The sequence below is a fragment of the Vipera ursinii genome (assembly GCF_947247035.1).
Source record: "Vipera ursinii genome assembly, chromosome: Z".
NCBI classification, from domain to species: Eukaryota; Metazoa; Chordata; class Lepidosauria; order Squamata; family Viperidae; genus Vipera; species Vipera ursinii.
In genome coordinates, this window is record NC_139517.1 from 104,339,601 (window position 1) to 104,361,856 (window position 22,256).

General features: G+C 38.4%; 1 protein-coding gene across 1 annotated transcript in view; it reads right to left on the reverse strand.

Annotated features, from left to right (window-relative positions):
- Positions 1-5,849: 5,849 nt before the first annotated feature.
- Positions 5,850-22,256, reverse strand: part of LOC310648789 (macrophage mannose receptor 1-like) — a 59,840-nt gene continuing 43,433 nt past the window's right edge. Inside the window, exons 22-30 of the mRNA XM_083376834.1 lie at positions 19,909-20,054; positions 17,695-17,797; positions 16,507-16,736; positions 15,154-15,319; positions 14,335-14,487; positions 12,647-12,757; positions 10,882-11,082; positions 9,685-9,723; positions 5,850-6,415 (exon numbers count right to left, since the gene is read on the reverse strand). Coding sequence (XP_083232960.1) covers positions 6,195-6,415; positions 9,685-9,723; positions 10,882-11,082; positions 12,647-12,757; positions 14,335-14,487; positions 15,154-15,319; positions 16,507-16,736; positions 17,695-17,797; positions 19,909-20,054 — 1,370 coding nt within the window. The 3' untranslated portion in view covers positions 5,850-6,194. The remainder of the gene's footprint in view (positions 6,416-9,684; positions 9,724-10,881; positions 11,083-12,646; positions 12,758-14,334; positions 14,488-15,153; positions 15,320-16,506; positions 16,737-17,694; positions 17,798-19,908; positions 20,055-22,256) is intronic.

A 22,256-nucleotide genomic window follows, 5' to 3' on the forward strand; every position in this document is an offset into this window, starting at 1 on the left:
TGACCAAAACTGGATGCAGTATTCCAAGTATGGCCTTACCAGGGCATTGTAAAGTGGTATTAACACATCGCTTGATCTTGATTCTATCCATCTGTTAATGCAGCCTAGCACTGTGTTGCAGTGATGAGATTCAGCCAGTTTGCACCACTTTGGCAGAACCGGTAGCTAATTTTTTGTTGCCCAGGCCCAGAATGGGCTTCCGGAAGTGACATCCACACAGAAAACTGGTTGTTCACATATTTGAATCCCACCACTGCTGTGTTGGCATTTTTGGCAGCTGCAACACACTGCTGGCTCATATTTAAGTGATTGTCAACTAGGACTCCGAGATCCCTCTCACAGTTACTACTATTAGACAAGGTACCACCTATATGGTACCTGTGTTAATGCAGCCTAGGCCTGCATTGGTTTTTTGGCAGCTGCAGCACACTACTGGCTCATATTTAAGTGATTGTCCACTAGGACACCAAGATCCCGCTCATAGTTACTACAATTGACCCAGGTACTACCTATACTATACCTGGGCACTTGGTTTTTTTTGCCTAAATGCAGAACCTTACTTTTTCAGCATTGAATTTCATTTTGTTAGATAAGGCTCAATGTTCAAGTCTGTCAAGATCCTCCTGTATCATAAACCTATCTTATGGAGTGTTGGCTATCCCTGCCAGCTTGGTGTCATCTGCAAATTTGATGACTTCCCCATCTATCCCCTCATCCAAATCATTGATGAAGATGTTGAAGAGTACTGGGCCCAGGACAGAGCACTGGGATATCCCACTACACACTTCCCTCCATGTAGATGTAGTTCCATTGAGAACCACAATGTCCAGTCAGCCAGTTACAAATAGATCTGGTGGTGATACTGTCTAACCCACATTTTTCTACTTTATCAAATGCCTTGCTGCAGTCCAAATAAATTGTATATAGAGCATTCCTCTGGTCCACTAATTTTGTCACCAGATCAAAGAATGCAATAAGATTTGTCTGGCATGATCTGGTTTTGAAAAACCCATGTTGGCTTTTGGTAATGACTTTGCCTCTAGGTCAGTGATGGCGAACCTTTTAGAGACCGAGTGCCCAAACTGCAATCCAAAACCCACCTTTGTATCAGCAGGTGCCGGGTGGGTGTGGCCCATTGGGTGGGCATGGCTGAGATGGTAAAAGCAGACTGGGTTGGACTAAAAAGTTCAATCAATCAATTCCAACTTTAGAAGATCTATTTTTCTCCTGCGAGAAGTGGAAATTGATTGATTCATTGATTGAACCTTTCTTTTTTTGCACATGGTGATGAAGGCCTAAAGCGAAAAGGCTTTATAAAACTCAGCTGAAGGCCTCGGACTGGGGCGACGGCGTGCATGCCCAGAAAGGCCTCTGCGTGCCACCTGTGGCATGCGTGCCATAGGTTTGCCACCACAACTCTAGGTGCTTGCTGATTCGTTGCTTATCTTTTCCAGAATCTTCCCAGGTATTGAGGCTGGTTGGTCTGTAGTTTCCAGGATCCATTTTTTTCTTTTTTTAACATGGGAACTACATCAGCTCTTTTCCAGTCCTCTTATATTTCCCCAGTGCTCCAGGATCTTTGAAAGATATAGTTCAGTGGTTCTGAGATCACATCTGCCAGTTCTTTCAGAATGTTGGGGAATAATTCATCTGGTCCTGGTTATTTGAATTCATCTAGAGTGGACAGGTGCTCACTTACCATTTTCTTGCCTATCTTAACTTGTATTTCTAATCTGTTTTTTATGGTACTATTTTTGATAGGTTGGACTGTTTTTTCCCTTTTTGTAAACACGGATGCAAAAAACAAGCTGAGTAGTTCTGCTTTCTCCCTGTTGCTTGTAACCTTCTTGCCACTTTCACCCACTAATGGACCAATCATTTCCTTAACTTTTTTCTTGTTTTTTACATGTTGAAAGAAGCTTGTTTTTTTGTTATTTTTGACTTTTGTCTCAAGCCTTAGTTCATTTTGAGCTTTAGCTTTCCTCACTTCATCTTTGGAGGCTCAAGCTATTTACTCATATTCTGCCTTAGTCATGTGCCTCTCTTTCCACTTTTTATACTTGTCCTTTTTGTCTTTCAATTTATCAGAGAGTTCTTTATGCAGCCATGCTGATTGCTTTTGAAAGCTGTTATTTTTCTTCTTTGTTGGTATTGTGCTAGAATGGGATTTTATAATCTCACTTTTCAAAATTTCCCAAGCTTCTTGAGTTGTTTTCCCCTTGAGGATTCTCATCCATGGAATTCTTCCCAAGCTCTCTCTCTCTAAGCTTATTGAAATTAGCTTTCTTAAAGTCCAAGACTTTAGTTTGACTATGTTTAATTGCTTGTGCTTGCATAATGTTGAATTCCAACATTGCATGATCACTACCCACCCACACACACAAGGTTCCTGTGGCTTCAATACCTTCTATCATTTCATCTCTATTAATGAGAGTAAAGTCCAATATATGGCTGATCCCCTAGTTCCCTTCTCTACTTTTGGGAGACAAAGTTGTCTGAGGTTTGTCAGGAATCTGGTGCATAGTGAGTCTCCCAGTTGATGTCAGGGTAATTAAAGTCCCCCATTACTATTGTGATGTGTTTCCTACATACCTTAGTTAACTGACCAGCAAAAAAGTATCTGTTTCCTCTGGTTGGCTGCCCTATAGTATACACCTATGGCAATGTCATTTTCCCCCTTTTATATTGACCCAAATGCATTCAAGATAGTTTTCTCATTGTTGCACTCTATTTCTGTAGAGATGTTGTTATTTCTTATATAGAGAGCAAAACTCCACCTCCTCTTTTATTTGGTCTGTTTCTTTTAAATAATTTAAATCCCTCTAGCTATGTGTTTCATTTGTGGGTTTCATCCCACCAACTTTCTGTAATGTGAACAATATCATATCTGCCCTCATTTATCTGAATTTCTAATTAACCCTGTTTATTGCTCATACTCTGTGTGTTGGTGTATAGACATTTGAGTCCTTTATGACTGACCCTGTGTTTACTTTCTACATAACTTGTGTGGTGCCTGAGTTCCCTTATTTTCTTACCATCTGTTTGATTAGTGCACTTGGTGTGGCACTCACTATTACAAGCTTAATTTTGCTTGACAGCAAGAGTTATATTCTTATCCACGCACACATCTATGTTACTTGCACTGATAACCCTATCATTTTTAGATTGCCAGGGACAGGAATGTTCTGTATCAATTAATTCACTGTCCCCATTGTTCAGTTTAAATATTTCTCCTGAAAATCCGTGATTTTTTGCCAAGTAACTCAGTCTTTTTCTTTGATGGATGCAAATCATCTCTTTTGTACAATTTGTCATTGGACCAGCTGCAGACATCATGACTAATATAACCAAAGCCTTCCCCTGCACACCATTCCTTTAGCCACATACTGAATTCTGCTATATGCTGGCCTTTTCCATTTTGTTCCTTATACACTGGTAAAACCTCTGAAAAAGTAAGCCTACAGTCTATTCTGATGAATTCCTGCCCCAAGCTCTGGAAATTATTCTGCACAGAGTACATCTTTTGGGGACAGATCATTAGTGCCAAGATGTACAATAGCATCCACATCACAGTCCTTGCTGGCATTCTTGACTATCTTAAAAATACACTTCTTGTCCCTGCTGGCAGTAGCACCTGGCAGACACCTGACCTCTTTTGAAACCACTGAATTCTTTCCTAAATTTAAATCTCTTATAATTGAATCACCAACCAGAAGGTAGCTTCTCTTTTTGGATGCTCTTGCTCTTCTTGCATGACTGGTATGTAATACCAGATTTACATTTTCCCCATCCAAAACAAGTTCTTCATCTTGGACCACGATCTCCTGCTTATTTGAGTTATCATCATCACAACTACCTTGACCTGTCTCCTTAGTGTCCCTATTAAGGTCAGCAAGGGCACTGTATCTGTTATGCAGGGACACAGCAAAAGCTTTGTGTTTATGCTTCACAGCTCTCACCCTCCAAATCCCATGGTTATCCATACTGCCCTTCTCCTACAGGATTTTTGTGGTAGAGAGGCTGATCATGCAGCAGCTCAATAGAGCAGAAGGGCTGAACTGGACGCCTAATTTCTGCCTGAAGAGCACAGATTACAAACCCTAGATCAGGGTTGGGCAACGTTGGCTGTTTTGTGGACTTCAACTCCCAGAATTCCTGAGTCAGCATGGCTGGTTCAGGGATTCTGGGTATTGAAGTCCACAAGTCACAAAAGAGCCAAGGTTGCCTACCTCAGCCCTACATAAATAATCTGTCCTTGTAGATTAGTGATTTGTTTACAGATAGGGCAATATCCAAGTTTGAAAAGAGTACCGCGAAAGATAGCTGCAAAATAAGTATTGCACTGAATTAATCTTTCAATTTACAAATTGGTAACAGGGGAACTATGTAGCATAGGAACTATGAGATGGCTGCTAACTGTTTCTCCTTCTAGTAATATTTTGGAAGTCATGAAAAAAATAATATTACAGGTAGTCCTCTCATCATAACCACTAGTTTAATAACTTTGAAGTTGCAACAGTGCTGAGTATGTTGTACTTACTGGTCTTCTAAGTTCTGACCATTGTAGCACTCTGTGCTCACTAGATTGTGATTTGAACATTCAGGAATCAATTTGCAGTTAACAGTGATTGCATAATCCAACCCTCATATGATTTACATTTGTGACCTTTCCACTACCTTCCCACAAACAATGAAGAAGCTAGAAGGGAAGGTTGTAAATTGCTCTAATAAGTCACTCCACTTTCCTGTGCATTATGCCACTGTATGATGGTGTTTGCATACCAACTGGGCATACAGTTTCTTTTTTTTTTTTTTGGATTTTCAGTTGCAATCCTTTTTGAAAGTTAATGTCCTTTTCTTCCCCCTTAAACATCAGTAACCTCTACTCACTACAATTTTAGCTTTATTGAAGAGACTGCAAGCATGACAGGGTGATCTGAATCCAAACCATGTGCTTTGTCAAATGATAAAATCCAAGAAGGCATATTACTCTGAATTGTTTGAAATTTGGTACTGCAGGGGCAGGCATAACATTCAAGGTCCAGGATCAAAAAGGAGGGGCTGTTTCTCTTGGCTAGTATCTAGAAAAAAAGTATTGGAAGAAGGATAGTTTGCCTACTATAGAAGAATGGGTGTTTAAAGTTTCGAATCTTGCAGAAATGTCTAAGATTTCTGCTTACTTGAAAGATCATTCACAGGAAAGATATATTTCAGTTTGGAGGAGATGGATAGATTATATTCAGAACAAATATGGGACTAAAAAGTTCCACTTAGCTTATGAGTAGATTTTAGTGGGATATTGTTATTGGTACTTTGTATGTAGTTATGTTAAAGGGGAGTTAAAGCACATTATGAATTTGGTTAATTGTATATTATGCATAATTTTTATTTAGAATATGATTATTATAACTATAATCCTGTATTTAGCTCTGGGAAGTGGGGGGGGAAGTGGGCGGGTTTGGGGTGGGGGGGGATTTGGGGATATATTGTAAAATTTTGTTTTTGTAAAACTCTTTAATTAAAAGAAAAAAGAAAAAAAGTATCACAGCTGCTGCACACTGAGCACTGTATGAAGGGAACTCATGACCAGCAAGAAGATAAATGGGGATACTGCTGGCTTTGAGGCAGCAGAAGGCTTTATCTTTGCACTGAGGCTGGCTGATCTTGGAAATTTGTTGAGACATACATAAAGGAAATAAAAAGACTACTTAAACATGCAACAAAGATGTAGAGGCATGGGAAACACTAGCTAAATAGTAGAAACTTGTGATTTCATATCTCAAACATTGGTTTAGGTGGCATAAAGTTTGATTTTGAAACCTTATATAAAGTTGCTTTGAAGAAGGTAACTAAAGGAATCATAACTGATTTAATGAACTGTTTGTCATTCACTATTAAAGAAAATCTTTAATAAAGAAACAAATTTTGTATATCCAGTCTGCAAAAGAACCACTTCTATGTCTTCTTTAATTAAAATCTTTCATTTGAAAGTATACCATACTAAATATGTTTTTACTTAGTAACTGTAATAAATTCAATCTTATCATGTCACGGGTCTACCAATATATATTGTTAATAACGTCTAAATTTTTTCAAATATTTTAAAGAATTTATGAACAGTGTAATTCAAAACTTTGAATTTTGAATATATTGTGTCCAGTAGATTTTATCCTTGGAAAAGATGCAGTTATTTGTTAATTTAATTCTTGGTTGTCTACAAGAGAATCCTTATGTAGAATAACCACACTGTCACTATACAAAGAATTGTCAAACCCAGTGGAGACTTGTTGTGGTCGGTTTCTTCTTCTGTAGAAAATATAGGCTGCAATTCCTGCACCGATGGCTATGAAGATAATTGGCACAACTACCACCACAGCTGTGCCATGAGCTGATTGAAGTGCCACTGCTTTCTGCACTGAAATACCAGAGAGAAGAAAAAGGGGTTGAATACAGTTATGTTATGATAAAACTCTGACATTTCTTGTTTACATTGAGAAAGAAGCCAAGAGAGATTGCATCCTGTCTAGTCGTCTAATAAAGGCAGACCCAACAAGAGTCAACTACCAATCCCAGGAATTTACGAACTGTAATTCAGTAAAAGGGAGTAACTGCAATGCATTGTCTTTTCCCATTCATTACAGATCCCAAAAGAAGGATTGACGGTCTTTTGATGTAAAGTTCGAGGCTAGAAAATGTGAATTCTTTCACCACAAAATTTCTATGGCTATCACTTATTGCTAATTATTTATTTGGGAACTGAAAATGATCATAATTATTCAATCACACTAACTGAAGAAGGAGGATTTTCAAAACTTGGTGTCATAAATATAAAGAGATCAGCCATGCCATCTCATCTTAAGGCGGGGGAAATTAGGAATACAATTTTTGACTTTGACACTATGGGGAACAAAAATTCTTACAGATTCAATGAGATTTTATATTATCTTTGGCTGGCATATATATATGTTTTCGTAGATTCTCGCGGGTGTCTGTATGTGTAGATCTAGAGTCTCGGGTTTCTTCCCGCGTTCCTTTCATCTTCAGAAAGTTTGTTTTGCTAGGTTTTGCTAGGTAATTGTTTTACTACAAAACCTAGCTAAATACCTAGCAAAACAATTACAACCTCAAGCAGAAATGGCAGCTTCATATGTCCAAAACTCATACCACTTTATAGAATTAGTGAAAAATCTACAGATAGACCAAAAAGACTTGCTAGTCAGCTTTGATGTGGTATCACTATTCACCCAGGTGCCAGTCCAAGAAGCTCTATCAACAATAAGAAGCAAATACCAACCACCAAACCATATTATAGAACTAGCAGAACACTGCTTATCAAACACATACTTCATACACAGAGGCCAGAGATACAAACAAATAGAAGGCGCACCAATGGGATCCCCTCTATCACCAGTTATCGCCAACCTTTTCATGGAAGAATTTGAAACTAACGCTCTGGAAAAGACTACAAACAAACCAAAACTGTGCCTCAGATATGTGGATGACACCTTCGTGATCTGGCCCCACGGAAGAAAGGAGCTAGAAAACTTCCTAACACACCTGAACAGCCTACATCCCAAAATAAAATTCACCATGGAGATTGAAACAAACAACCAGTTACCTTTCCTGGATGTACTTATATACAAAAAACAAAACGGCACCCTAGGACACACAGTCTACCGAAAGAAAACACACACCAACCGTTACCTCAATGCGCAATCACATCATCACCCAGCACAAATAAATTCAGTAGCCAAAACACTAATAACAAGAACCAGACGCCTTGCAGATGAAACACATATACCAACAGAACTACACACCCTGACAGACATATTGACAGCAAACAAGTTCCAAAAAAACAAAATCACCAATATGATTCAGCAGGGGACTCTGAAACAGAAAAACATCCAAGAAGAAGAACAGAACAACGGACGAGCCATCTTGCCCTACATAAAAGGAACAACCGACAAAATCAGTAAAGTACTACGCAAACATAACATCAAAACCGCATTTAACACTGACAGAAAGATATCAACCATCCTGAGAAATCCCAAAGACAAAATAGAACTGGAAAACCAGGGCATATACCAAATCCCATGCGCCTCCTGTCCAGCAACTTACATCGGACAGACTAACAGAAGAATAGAGGTACGTGTAGAAGAACATAAGAACTCAGTACAGAAGAAAGATCACACATCTTCACTAGTACAACACATAAACACTACGGGACACAACATCAATTTTGAAGGTACAAAAACAATCGCCAAAATAGAACATCTCAATAGCAGAATAATCAGAGAAGCCATTGAAATAGAAAAACACCCAGACAGTATGAACAAGCGAGACGACACCTCCCGCCTACATGCCATTTGGAAACCAGCATTGATAGAGAAACGAATTTCAGCAAACAAGGATTTAAAAAACCAACAAACAACCCCAAATGCCACCAGCCCCAGCAAGACTCATCCACACCCAGAACAAAAACTCTCCCACACAGAAGACAGAACAAGTCAAGCAAAAGTGCCATCACCCAAGCAGAAGAACGCACACACGAACCTGACTGACCCATACCAGAGATACATAGCAGGTCCTCGAACTCGGAGCCAAACCAAGGCTCTGGAGGCCACTACACAGCCCACTCCTCAGGACACCAAATCACAACTCAGGATATTACAACACAACAAAAAACCCCACCCATTCAGAACACACCCCACCCAATCAGAAGACAGCCACGCCTGCAACCAATCAGAAGACAACCACGCATCCACCCAATCAGAAGACAGCCACGCCTCCACTCAATCAGAAGACAACCACGCCTCCACCCAGTCGGAGGACACCCCCACCCAATCAGAAAGCAGCCGTGGAAGGAAAGGAACAGACAGACCACGCATTGCTCCTGGAAGCAGCAGGAGGAACACTCCAGCCTGATGATGACGGATGGGATTTCGTCGAATATATATATATATATATATATATATATATATATATATATTCCCCACGTAGAATTGGAGGTATCAGGGCAACGTTTCGACGAAATCTCATCCGTCATTTTCAGGCTGGTGACTTCAGCTTCGTTCTTCTGGGAGAAGTGTGTTCTTCTCCCAGAAGAACGAAGCTGAAGTCACCAGCCTGAGGATGACGGATGAGATTTCGTCGAAACGTTGCCCTGATACCTCCAATTCTACATGGGGAAAAACCCGAATGACCAAAGATCTACATAGTTCTGCAACAAAATATGTCACAGACCTGTTTTTTTATTCCCCCCCCCCAATTACATAAAGGTATGTTGATTTGAGACTATATTTCTAAAATATGCTAGTTTCTGATTGACAACTATGATATGTGGATAGCAGCTGCTAAAACTCAAGGCTGCCTACAATAAAATTATTTCCAGTACATTCTGACAAAAAAGTAAACAAAATGGCAATTGGCAGTCACCTCCAAAATCTTCATGGCTTCTATTCCATTAATATAGGAAAACTATGTAAAACAAAACATAACTATTGTAACTTAACTTACTGGAGATAAAGAAGTTTCATAACTGAATTCACACTATTGTCATCTTAAATCTTTTTGTCTACAAAAATATGTTCCTCTATATTTGAGCTATGTATTAGAAATTTCAGCTCATAGATATGGAAAATTTACTATGAACTTTAAAAATAATATTTAAAATTACTTTCTTACCTGATTTTTCTGTAGGCTTTATAGTTGATTCTTCAATAACTAGAAAATTAACCAAAATGTTTTTAGTATATAATTACTGTGCATGATTTACTGTATACCACTAAGACAGCAATGAAGAAAGATATGCAAAGCAATTTTTAAAAAAATCAATTTTCTGAAACAGCGTATTTTTACAGTAAACTTTTATGAGTTTAGAAGAAAGAATTATACATTTTAGGAAAATGTCTGAAAAGTTTGTTCACAGATATTTTCTTCCATTAAAAGTTGATATTGTTTGGCATGAATCTGAGTTCATGGGACATTCATTACCTTAATTAAATATTCTTGACTGAGTTTAAAGTCAAGGAATAATTTAAGACACAAAAACTAAAAATAATATTTCAGTCTATGGATAAAATAGCGAGGTAGATATGCAACATTTCAAAAGTAATAATAAAGCAATCCAAACTTTCCTTCTTTAGACAGTTATCTAAAATATTATGAAATAAACTTTGTATAGCATCATTCTTGTCTTTTGATATTCAGATTATTAAGTTCCATGTCCTGTGAGTAAAAGATCCTTTCACTGATGCTATAAAATAGTTGAAATAATAATTAAGGGACAGCAAATGATGAAAACTTTGTGTATTGAACTTAATAAATGCTAATTTTATAATTAATTAATAGTAATATGCCATTCAATCATTGGTAGCAAAAATTAATATATTTTGTGATTGATTCTATTTTTACTCCTATTGTTTTATTTCAGATAATGAATTACTTGAAATAATCTAAGGAGAAAGATGACAAGTTGAGGGAGGGAGGGAGGGAGGAAGGAAGGAAGGAAGGAAGGAAGGAAGGAAGGAAGGAAGGAAGGAAGGAAGGAAGGAAGGAAGGAAGGAAGGAAAAAAGATGATGTTCTTTACAGCAGATAAATTATAATTAACAGTCTAGAAAGACTGTCATACGAGCAACAAAAGATACTAAACATGTCATACTGCGGTTTCTTAAAATATGTAGGTAGAAAAACCTGCCCATCAAGAAATTAGAAATACTGTACAGGAAAACTTCAAATATTCTTGGATATATTTTAAAAAATGACCAGATAATAACATGGTAAGAATAATCAGAGGAATTACAGTATTTTAGAAAATTTTATAATTGAATAATCAAATATTATTTTCAATCTTACATTATGATGATGATAATAAGGCTTACTTTTATTTGTTTTACAAATAAATGGTCTTGTTTGATAATCTCCACAGTATCCCATGAACCATAGTCCAGAATTACTATTCATGTAAGTGCACTTATCAGACAAATCATACTCTTCGCTATAAACCGGCAGAGAATCTGAGAACTCTTGATCATTCCAGTTGACAAAAGCAACGTTACTTTTATCTTGCCATGTCAATTCTCCTAAAGATAAAACAAATGCAAAGCATATTGTTTAAAAAGGAAAAGAAAAGGCATGTGCTATGGAAGTACATTAACACTGACACTAATAATGTTACCTAGTTGGGTGATGTAACATCTGCAAACAAATAAGCAAGTTCAGAGAGCACTAAGGACTCCTCAGGTTTGGACCTATAGACATTCTCTTCTGACAGAACTACACATAGGAATTAAAATTTTTAGAACAGGGATCCCCAACCTGTGGGCATTGGCCCGGTACTGGGCCGTGACCTGGTATTGGGCCATGGCCTATTGGCTATCGGGCCATGGGAATGGCTGGCGAGTGCACCCCACTCATGCTAGTGCCACAGTGAGGGTGCTAGCAGCCTCATTTGTGCCTGCACGGGGCACTAGTGCTGCCACCAGCACTATGTGGATGCTAGCAGCCTGTTTGTACATGCACACAGAAGCTAGTGGCCCACTTGTGCATGCACATAGGTGCAAGCGGCCCATTTGTGCATGCTCATGGGTGCAGGTGCTGCCATCAGCATTGCTGTGGATGCACACAGCCCACTTGTGCATGTACATAGACTCTAGCACCACTAACATGCACATGCCCATTTGCTCATGTGAATGGGCGTGCTCATGCACGTTTCCCTGCTACTCCCTTTCTCTCTGGGCTGCCAACCTAGAAAGGTTGGGGAGCTCTGTTTTAGAAAGCACACATATGGGAGAGGTTTCCATGTAAGCAAATCTTCACCAAGGAATAACTGTTCCTTTTTCATGAATGCCTGACAGCATGATCTGTTCATCAGTGTCAGATACAAACCTCTCAATAAACTGTGTAGCTGGATGAAAAACAGCTTAAACAAATGATCATGGTTGCTCAACTCAAACTGAACAAATACTAGCACAGCAAAATCACCAGAAACTCCATAACCCCAGAACATATAAACCACCCTTTCCTTTATAGTTCCAATTCAGTTTGCAAATCTTTGAATTTTGTGATTTTCTCCTCCTCCTCTCCTCTCCTCTCCCCTCCCCTCCCTTCCCCTCCCTTCCCCTCTCCTTCCCTTCCCTTCTCTCCCCTCCCCTCTCCCATACCCTCCTATCCCATCCTGTCCCATCCTGTCTCCTCTCCTCCTCTGTTTCACCTGTCACATTCACTGAGAGGTCTTCTAGATCAGCTTCAATCTAGTTCATTATTCCAGCTGTATACCTGATTGGAATTATCCAGGTATTGTTAGTCTTGATGGTATTTTGGTTTGGACTATAAGACTTTCTTCACTTTCTTTATATTCACTAGCACATCCTAGTATGGTTTAATATGATTGACCCCAGTGGTGGGATTCAGCCAGTTTGCACCACTTCGTCAGAACCGGTAGCTAACATTTTGTTGCCCAGGCCCAGAATGGACTTCTGGAAGTGGCATCCACACAGAGAACAATATATGAATATATATGAATCCCACCACTGGTTGACCCTCTGGCATAACTCTCATATTCCCCAGAGAATATAAGCCCCACAACCACATCACTGGGGAATTATTATTACTAGCTATATAGATAAATACTAATTAAATAATTACCATCCAGATTTTTGTACAAGCCTATCCAAAACTCCATAAATCCAAATTTTTCCATTTCTTCCTGTAAAAATTGTAATTCAGTTGAGTCTGCAACTGAAGTCAAGGTGCCACCTACGAAACACAAGGTTACTCAAAGCTCATTAACAAGATTCTATCCTCCACCCCACCAAAACAGGGACCATTTCACAAGGCATGACCAATGAGTCATTCCTGTCACAAGCAATAATTTTAGGTTTGAATATCTTAACAAAGCAAATAGTCCTCTATTTCTAAAATCTATTTGATCTGTATTATGTAATATGTATGATGAAACACCATTGCAGCTTACCCCTTGGGTATAATGATACCGAAATTAAACTTGGTAATTAAGCAAACAGTCCTCAAAAATAAAATGGAAAGACAACTTCTTCTCTTCTAAATACCCACAGTATTTGCCAAGCCAATTCCAATATCATATATACAATTTTTCTTTAAAGAGAAGGTATTAAAGTAAACTCATTCTTATATCACATGCAATTTGGAGAGTATGTACTATATATTATTAGCTATAGAAACATAACAAAATGATGGCAAACAATAAATGATAAGTACCTAGGCACACTCTTTATTTTGATGACTATAGTACAGTCATTCTCTGAAGCTGAAGAGCAGTTGTTGAAAGCTCAGCACCCACAGATCATAAAATCATGGAGCTGGAAGGGACCTTGGAGGTGTTTTAGTACAACCCCTTGCTCTAGGCAGGATCTTTATCCATCCAGGACAACTGAATATATAATCTTTTCTTGAAAACTTCCAGCGATGGAGCACCCACAATTTTAGGAGGCAAGGTGTTCCATTGGCTAATTGCTCTCACTGTCAGGAATTTATCCTTAGTTCTAAATGGGATATTTCTTTAACAAGCTTCCACTCATTGCTTCTAGTCCTAACATTAGGTGCTTTGAATAATGCCAACCCCTTCATCTCTGAAACTGCCCACAACTACTGTAAGTCAGCTATCATGCCACCCCTAATCTTTCTCTTTGTTGGGCTAGACATACCTATTTCCCTTAACTGACCATCAAGGTTAATGTTAACCTTTAAGGTGAACTTTAATGTTGTATCAAAGTCTTCTTGAGCTCAGCTGAGTATATGTAAATGTGCCCATAAAATAATTCTAGCAGGGCAGCTAGTAAGATAAAGACGCTGCCACTTTGCTTTCTCAGCTGGCATATGCAAATGGTTTCTAGGCAACTCCAGACATTTTGAAAAGACTTCAGAAGGGCCTTAAGCAACCATATCAAGCCTTAAGTGATTACAGCTATGTGGCTGTATGCTTACATGTAATAAATAACTTTTTAGTCTTATATCATGAAATCAAAAGAAAGTTTCTGTGTGTGGTGAACTATGTCATTTTTCATCCTACCAGAAAGTTTTACTCAACTGAAACCTTCCTTTTAGTAATTATTTTCAGAGGATATGAAAAATAAGTATTTCTCTTTATATTATGCACATCCTTTATAGTATCTTCCTACATTCTCAACAGCTGTTCTTTCAAGAGTTTTATAGGATAAGGTATAATACAATAAAAGTTGGGTTGCTGGCTGAATTTGACGCAGATCTGTTTATTCAAAATCATTGTACACTCTTGCAAGAGTTCTTTAAGTTTAGAAAATCACTGTTATCATAAAGTACCTTAAAAGGATACTAACCTATCTGAATACACTTCATTGATGCTGCTGGCCAAGATTTCCTTGAAATATAGAATTTATAACAATGACCTCTAAAAGGAATCCAAGATATGAGGCTGTTTTTTGAGGTTTGGCATTTTCCTGGCAATTGTGGAATCTCAGTTGGCACTACACCTGTTATGAAACCAACAGGTTTTTCTTTATTTAAAAAAATTGATATGCAGGCAACTAGCCAATATGGAAAGTATTAATAAGCAGTATAGATAATAACTACAATAAAATAATACAGTAAGATATAACATAAATTCATCATGTTCTCTTTGACACTCATTAGAAACCTCCTGTTTTTAAAAGTTTAGCTTACCACTTTGTTGATGTAGGTAATCCTCAATTTACGACCATGATTGAGCTCCAAACTTATATTGCTGAGACAGTTGTTAAGTAAATGTCCTCCTTTTTATGACCTTTCTTGCAACAGTCTTTTAGTGAATCACTACAATTGTTAAGTTAATATCATGGTTGTTCAATGAATCTGGTTCCCCATTTATTTGGCTTGTCAGAAGGTGAACACATAACCCAGAACACTGCAACCATGATAAATGTGAGTCAGTTGCCAAGCATCCTCATTTTAATCACGTGACCATGAGGATGCTGTAATGATCATAAGTGTAAAAAATGTTCATGTCACTTTTTTCAGTGCCCTTGTAATTTCGAATGGTTACTAAATGAATTGTTGCAAGTTGGGAACTATCTGTATATGCCACTTTTAGTAATTAAGCACTAACTGAAATTAAAATTAAAATATAAACTCTATTAAAATAAACATATTAATTTGCTTACCGTTGTATCTCTCGCAAACAGAGAAGTATTTTTCACTGCAATTTCCTGTTTTCCAATAACCATCAATGCCTAGGTAGACACAGGCTGTTTTATGCATTGGTTCCTCAGCAGCCCAGTTAGTGTACACCAGCCTCCAGTTACTTACCCACTTGTACACACCATCACTCTAAAACCAAAGTGCATAAGGAAATGCAAGAAAACATTTTATTCATTTAATTTCAGTATACCTAATCATCGCCTAATAACTTTAACTGGGACAGGGGTTTTACATTGCTAAGCAAAGCACTCATTTAGTGAAACATGGTGTGACAACATCACTTATCAACAGCAGTTCTGGTAGTCCTGGTTGTGGTCTTTAGGCGATGACTGAAACCATCATTAGGCAACAACCTCAATTTTTCCTACTCTGCCACACACAGCTCTGCTTCAACTTCCCCTACACTCTCCCCCCGCCTCTGCAATTTTGGCTATTTCCCACTCCACCACTGCCCCATCACCTACCCCACCACCTCTCCACAACAACCTTGCAGAAGGCCAGCAACTGTTTCAACCAGATGTGCCTTGTCAGCCACCGAATGAAAAAAACGGGGAGAGTCGGCTCAGGACAATGAGGGATGGCAGGGCAGGGATGGAGTCCAGGCCAAAAGGGCAGGGGGGAGTTAAAGGGGTAGGGGGAGCTGAAGCGCTTTCTGTCACCCTGAAAGTGGTCAGGCTGCCAAAAACCTGAATTTTGATCACCTGACCCCAGGAGTATTACAATTGGAAGACCATCCATAGCTACCATTCAGCACTATCATAACTTCAAGTGGCCACTGAATGAATGCTTGTTAAGTGAAAACTACCTGTACCCCTTTTTCATTGCCAACTGGACTCCATGTCCTCTTCCTTAACTGTGAGAAAAGCCACTCAGAGTTACTTAAATAGGAACAATATAAATTTTTTACAGAAATAAATCAATTCTACGAAAGCATTTGGTCTCCAAGGTCCATATGGAAAATTGTTGCATATATGTCATGTAAGGTGCCTCATTTAGTGATTGTTGGCAGTTACAGCAGTGATGAAAAAGTAACTTTATCAGTAATTCTTGCATTTATTACCTTTGCAGATCAGTAAAAACAAAAGAAAGCAGAAAAAAGATCATAAGCAGAGTTGCAGTTTCACTTAGTGACCTCTTTGTTTAATAATAGTGTTACCAGTCCCAAATATGGTTGCTAAACAGGGACCTCCTATAACCGTAACACTTTCTAATCTCAGAAATCCCTGTCCTTGAATTCCTTATCTGTATGGCAATGTTTCCAAGTATACAGTTTTAAATATAGGATTTCATTGTGAATGTGTAGATTCTGTTCTTACCTCTTTGCTGCTTAGTCCAATCCATACAGGCTCCTTATATTTGAGCACCTGCAGCCATATGAATGATTCTGCATAGGGGTCTAAAATGCTGGCAAGATTTGAATTTTCAGATTCACATTTCTTCCTTGCTTCTTCCCAGGTCATCTTGGGACTAACCATAGAATAGCTGCTATTTCCATAACTGATATAGTGAGATGCTGGAACTGTTGGTTCAGAGTAAGGCGATGGACCTATTTTTAAACAAATTAAATTAAACAAATAGGTACAGTGAATTACTTTAAGGAGACCTTCTTGAGGTATAATATTACATGTATATCTTTATTTAGCCCAAATGTGTGAATTCATGACCTTGGGACGTTGAATACCAATAAAATTATAAACTTAAATATTCAGATTATAAGAAATTTGAGTCTAGATATTGGTTTTAAAAAACTATTTGATTGACTTCTTGCTTCATTAAATATTTAATACAATACCAGGAGAGTGCTTTTGTGGAAATAGTTTTGGCCTTTTGGCCAAATAATTGATTCAATGCTACTAAAAGCCTTATAGTGGGCTTCAGATATTATGTTTATTGGTTCACTTTATTTAAATACTTCCTGAAGTTGATGGTACTGTGATTTTAATACAATTTCTATACATTCCTTCACAACACACTTTCTTGATTAGCATATCTGGCTTATTGCAGTCTTATTTGGCTCAAACATGTTTATTCATCCAGGTTTTTCTTTATATATATATATATATATATATTATCAAAACTTTTTAAAAAGAAGGTAAAAACTAATATAAAGTATGAAAGAAAAAATAAAAGAAAAATAATAAAGAAAAAATAAAGTTCAAGAAAAGAAAAAAATTGAAGAAAAACAGGGAAGGAATGTAGGTAGGTAGGAAGAAGGGAGGAAAGAAGGAAGGAGGGAGGGAGGAAGGGAGGAAATATATAAAGAAATGGCTTGCCAATATTCTTCATAGCAGTTATCACTACATACATATGCTTAGCCTCTCTCTCTCTCTCTCGTTGCAGCTGGTATTGCTCTTCTTTCTAGAATCTACCCTAACTATTCATCAAAATCATAGCTCACAAATTCACTTTTTTAAAATTCCGATACTGATCTGTAGAAGATAATCTACATTACATGTTCTTATTCTCTGAAACTGAATTATTATCCAAGACTTCTATAAAATTACCAGGGGTCTTTTGGCAGATGTAGGTCTTCTTAGCAGGACAGGATCCAACTCTCCAATGTCCTGCAAGCCTTTCAGGTTTTCTCAGCATAAAAACGCAGTCACCCTACAATGTTTATGCATAGCAAGAAAGCCAAATATAATCACTGTTATCATGATTGGAACAGTCTTTCTGGAACCCCCTCCTTTATACTCTCCCAAGAGAAGAAGTGTGTTTTTCTGTTTCTGGTCGCTGCATAAGATGATCCCTGTACAAGTATTTGTCATTAGAGTCTAACACATAAACATCTTGAAGCATATGGAATGGAAGCCTATTGAGCCTCCATCATTGGATGAAATCTTTTCTTCAAAGGAAGATGCTGCAACTGGCTATATGGTATAGAATGGAAGGGATAGAAGGTAGTCAGTGGGCTCCAGCAATAGCCTTCAATAAATCTTTGTAATCATGGTGGCTAAGTGGGTTAGGACACTGAGCTTGTCGATCAGAAGGTCGGCAGTTTGGCGGGTCGAATCCCGAGTGCCGCGTAGCAGAGTGAGCGCCTGTTACTCGTCCCAGCTTCTGCCAACCTAGCAGTTCGAAAGCACGTAAAAATGCAAGTAGAAGAATAGGGACCACTCCGGTGGGAAGGTAACAGCGTTCCGTGTGCCTTTGGCGTCTAATCATGCCGGCCACATGACCATGGAGACGTCCTCGGACAAGCGCTGGCTCTTCGGCTTTGAAGCGGAGATGAGCACCGGCCCCTAGAGTCGGAAATGACTAGCACGCATGTGCGGGGGAACCTTTACCTTTACCTTTACCTTTTAATCATGGTACCTTATGAATGTTAATGGATAACACGCTAAAGTTGTGCAAAACATGCTATCTTAGGCAAAGGAACATTTAGACAGCCATCTCTTCCCAAAAGTCCCAGTGTGCATGTTCACTCGGGACCACTATGTTTCTTTGACAATCCCAGCAAAAGTGATATCTGCACATACACAGTCATGTAGAGAAACTGGAGAAGCCTTCAAAGATATCACACTGGGCCTAGGCCCCAAGGTGGAAAAGGAGTTCTTTGCTCATGTCGCCACGCTTTGCCTTTTGGGATACTGTGCACAGCAAATTGCATATATCACAGGTAAGCAACCATGAGAATGAAATAACTGCTGTGAATCTGAAAGCTTTATGTATAATGCTTTCTAAACCTGGCAGGGCCATTTCTTCTCCATAATTATTTTAATTTAATATATTTTTATTTCTAGATTTTTTTTATTTTAAATTTCATTTTACTGGATCTTTTTTTCTTTAGGCAAGTTTTGGGTATAATAAAATTATCCTAAAAATAATAATATGCATGGCATATTTTCTGTTCACACGTAGAAAGACAGAAATAACTTTGATTTTTTTCCAGTATTATATCACCCCCTGTTGATGAGGAGAAAGCATAGCAAACTTTATTTAACAAACAGAAAAGATCTGAAGTATCACCCTAAAGGGTAGAATTCAAGAACTTCTTATTTCATACTTTAAGGTATGCATTTTGCCTCTGAAAATCCCATAGAAGGTTTCAGACGGAGTGCTCCTAAGCGGCACATTCTGCCTCCTTTGCCTAGGACAAGCTAAGCACTTGTGGTAAACAGAACTTTAGTGTAGACAGTTGCAGGAAAGTTGGGTCAAAGGAGTTAAATCTGAAACTTGATACATTCTCCTAGTGAAACTCTTATCCAGTGGTGGGATTCAAATATGTGAGCAACGGGTTCTCTGTGTGGATGCTGCTTCCGGAAGTCTGTTCTGGGCCTGGGCAACAAAAAATTAGCTACCGGTTTTGCTGAAGTGGTGCAAACCAGCTGAATCCCACCACTGCTCTTATCCCATTGGCAATTTGGGGGGGGGATAGAAAGGAAAACTCTCCCAGGGACTTTTGGGAACAACTTTGCACTATAACCACCTAATTTAATTAGTGTGCTTTCATGCTTAAATCATATTCTGAGCTCAAATGTTTCAAATTACTTTCCCCCCCCCAATAAGGGGCCTTTATAACTTCTTCACAATCATAATGCTTATTCTAGATCCTATTTATTTATTCATTCATTGGATTTATATGACTGGCCATCTCACAAAAAAGAGATTCTTTTCTATATGTATTCTATATCATTGCAAGAATTCAGCATCAAGGATATTAACTATACTTTTGCAGGGAAATAGAACAGAAAAAAACTCAAACAAGTTGGACTTACACTGAATATATGAGGTGACCCTTTAGCCCAGTTTATAAAATAGACTCCACTTCCATCAGTCCAGAGGAAATGTCCCTCTGAATTCTTGTCAGTCAATCCAATCCAAGTATCACTAGAAGCACCTTTTAAATGCACTGTGAGAAAAGCTGGGTGAAAATACAGATATATTTTACAACAAAGTATTGGAAAGGCTCTTCCCTTATTATATTTTATTTCATCTTTTAGAAGTTTACTTTGATTATACCACATTTTGAAAAGTGCCTTGTTGTAGCAGACCAAATTCTGCTAATATACAATCTTTAAGACAGCCATCATTTCTATATTCTCATCTTAAGAAACTTCCAGGCACAATTTGGAAGGATGTCAGGCAAAAAGTGTAAGGATACAATTTAGTCCTTTGCTTTAAACTGCTGCCATAAATTGGGTTATTCAGATTGTAGCTTCCATCTCATGTTCTGATGCTTTAATAGTTAAGAACCATGCCCATTCCTGTTGGTTGCCAGTATTTTGGGATAAGAGTTGTTTAGATGCTGATTAGCTGAAGCTATAAAATAAATCCAATTTTAGCTATGTTGATGTGGCTATGGTTGCCCAATCTAGCAGACTCTGGGTGGGTCCTCTAAAACAGTAAAAATAGTTAAGAACATGAAATAGCAGAGACAGGTCCAATCAAATCAATGAACAATAGCAATAATATGAAACCACAACAGGGCTGCACAAATTCACTACCGTAGGCCTGGGATCAGAGCCAGGATTGAAGGGCTCTGGACTCAGTGCTGTCAATAGCTCTAGGGAGCTGCTGTTCTAGAAAGTGAGGGATGCAAAAGAAAGGGCAAAATTCTGGCTTCTGGTTTGCCATGCAGCCGCTATGGACAGCTGGGAGATTTGCTCTCTCTCCCCCCATCCAGTTTTGCATCACTGAAAAGGGCCAAAAGTCACCCTGAAGAGGCGACCAGCAAGGAGGGGCACTTGCTGGATCATGGGAGAGCCTCAACTCTCCCGTTAGACCTGGCGTTCCCTCCAAACTGGCAGATGAAAGGACCAGCCATTATGGTTCATCCCTAGGCTGTGAACAGCTGAAGTCACATTTTCTACCAGGCAACTCTTAAAGCAGCACTGAAGAGACTGGGTGAGATCTACCTCTTTTACACCCTAATTACTTTCTATACCTCCTTAAGCTGCTAAGCATTTTCCCCCCTGCGGTGAGGGAAGGGGGACTTCTGCCCTCTCTCCAGAAAGACCAATGACTAAATACCCAGGGGCGTTTTAAACATTGAAAAAGTAACTGGATCCCAATTGGAACTGTTTCTCAAAGCATGTGGATTGAAAGATTTTTTATTTCCTATTTTAATTGTCTACTTCTGTTGGAAATCTGGATTCTTTCTTATGAAACAAAAAAAAAGAAAAACTGAAAAGATTAAGACAACTTTGGGACTCAAAGGGAAACTTTAAAAGGGGACTGGCTGACTGCCTAGGGAAATAGATAAGATACATAACCTTGAGAACTTTGAAACAACAGCTGTGAAAGGCTTTGTGTTCCCTACCTAGAAAAAAAAATCTCTCTTTTGGATTTTCTAAGTGTAAAGCCTTTAGCTTAAAATACCAATATGGAAGAAGACCAGGAACAAAATTTCCTTATAGATGAAGATCAACAAACTCTCGCTATGTTGAAAATATTAATCCAAATTATTACCACAACCAATGAAATACTAAGAGGCTATGTGAAGGAACAAGAAGACAGTCCAGATATGAAAGCCCAAACTTTGACTACACCTAAAGAATTATCTATACAAAATACAACAGAAAAAATGAAACATTCAAGTACCATGACAGAAGAATCTACTATTAAACAAATATTGACATTTGAAAATTCAGAAAAGATACCAACAACTTGGAAAAAGGAAAAGGTTTCTTATACAACTCAGAAGGAATCAGGGGATTTAGAAAAAGAACAGTTAAGATGAGATGATAAACAATTCAGAACAACCACATCGATATGGAAGAATAAAGAGATGACCCGCTAGAGCTACAAGTCTTCTCAAAAACATAGCGACCGGATGGTTTTGTCAATATCAATTAATATAAATGATATTTATTTTTATTTTTTATTTATTTATTTAATCCCATTTATATCCCGCCCTTCTCCGAAGACTGAGGGCGGCTTACAATTTAAGCACAAACCAATGTGCTTAGCAATAGCCTTCATTCTATGCATATGCCTGCTTATTAGGGCTTTCGCCCCCCCCAAGTGGCATTATTACAAAGTCAGCTTATTGCCCCCAACAATCTGGGTCCTCATTTTACCTACCTCGGAAGGATGGAAGGCTGAGTCAACCTTGAGCCTGGTG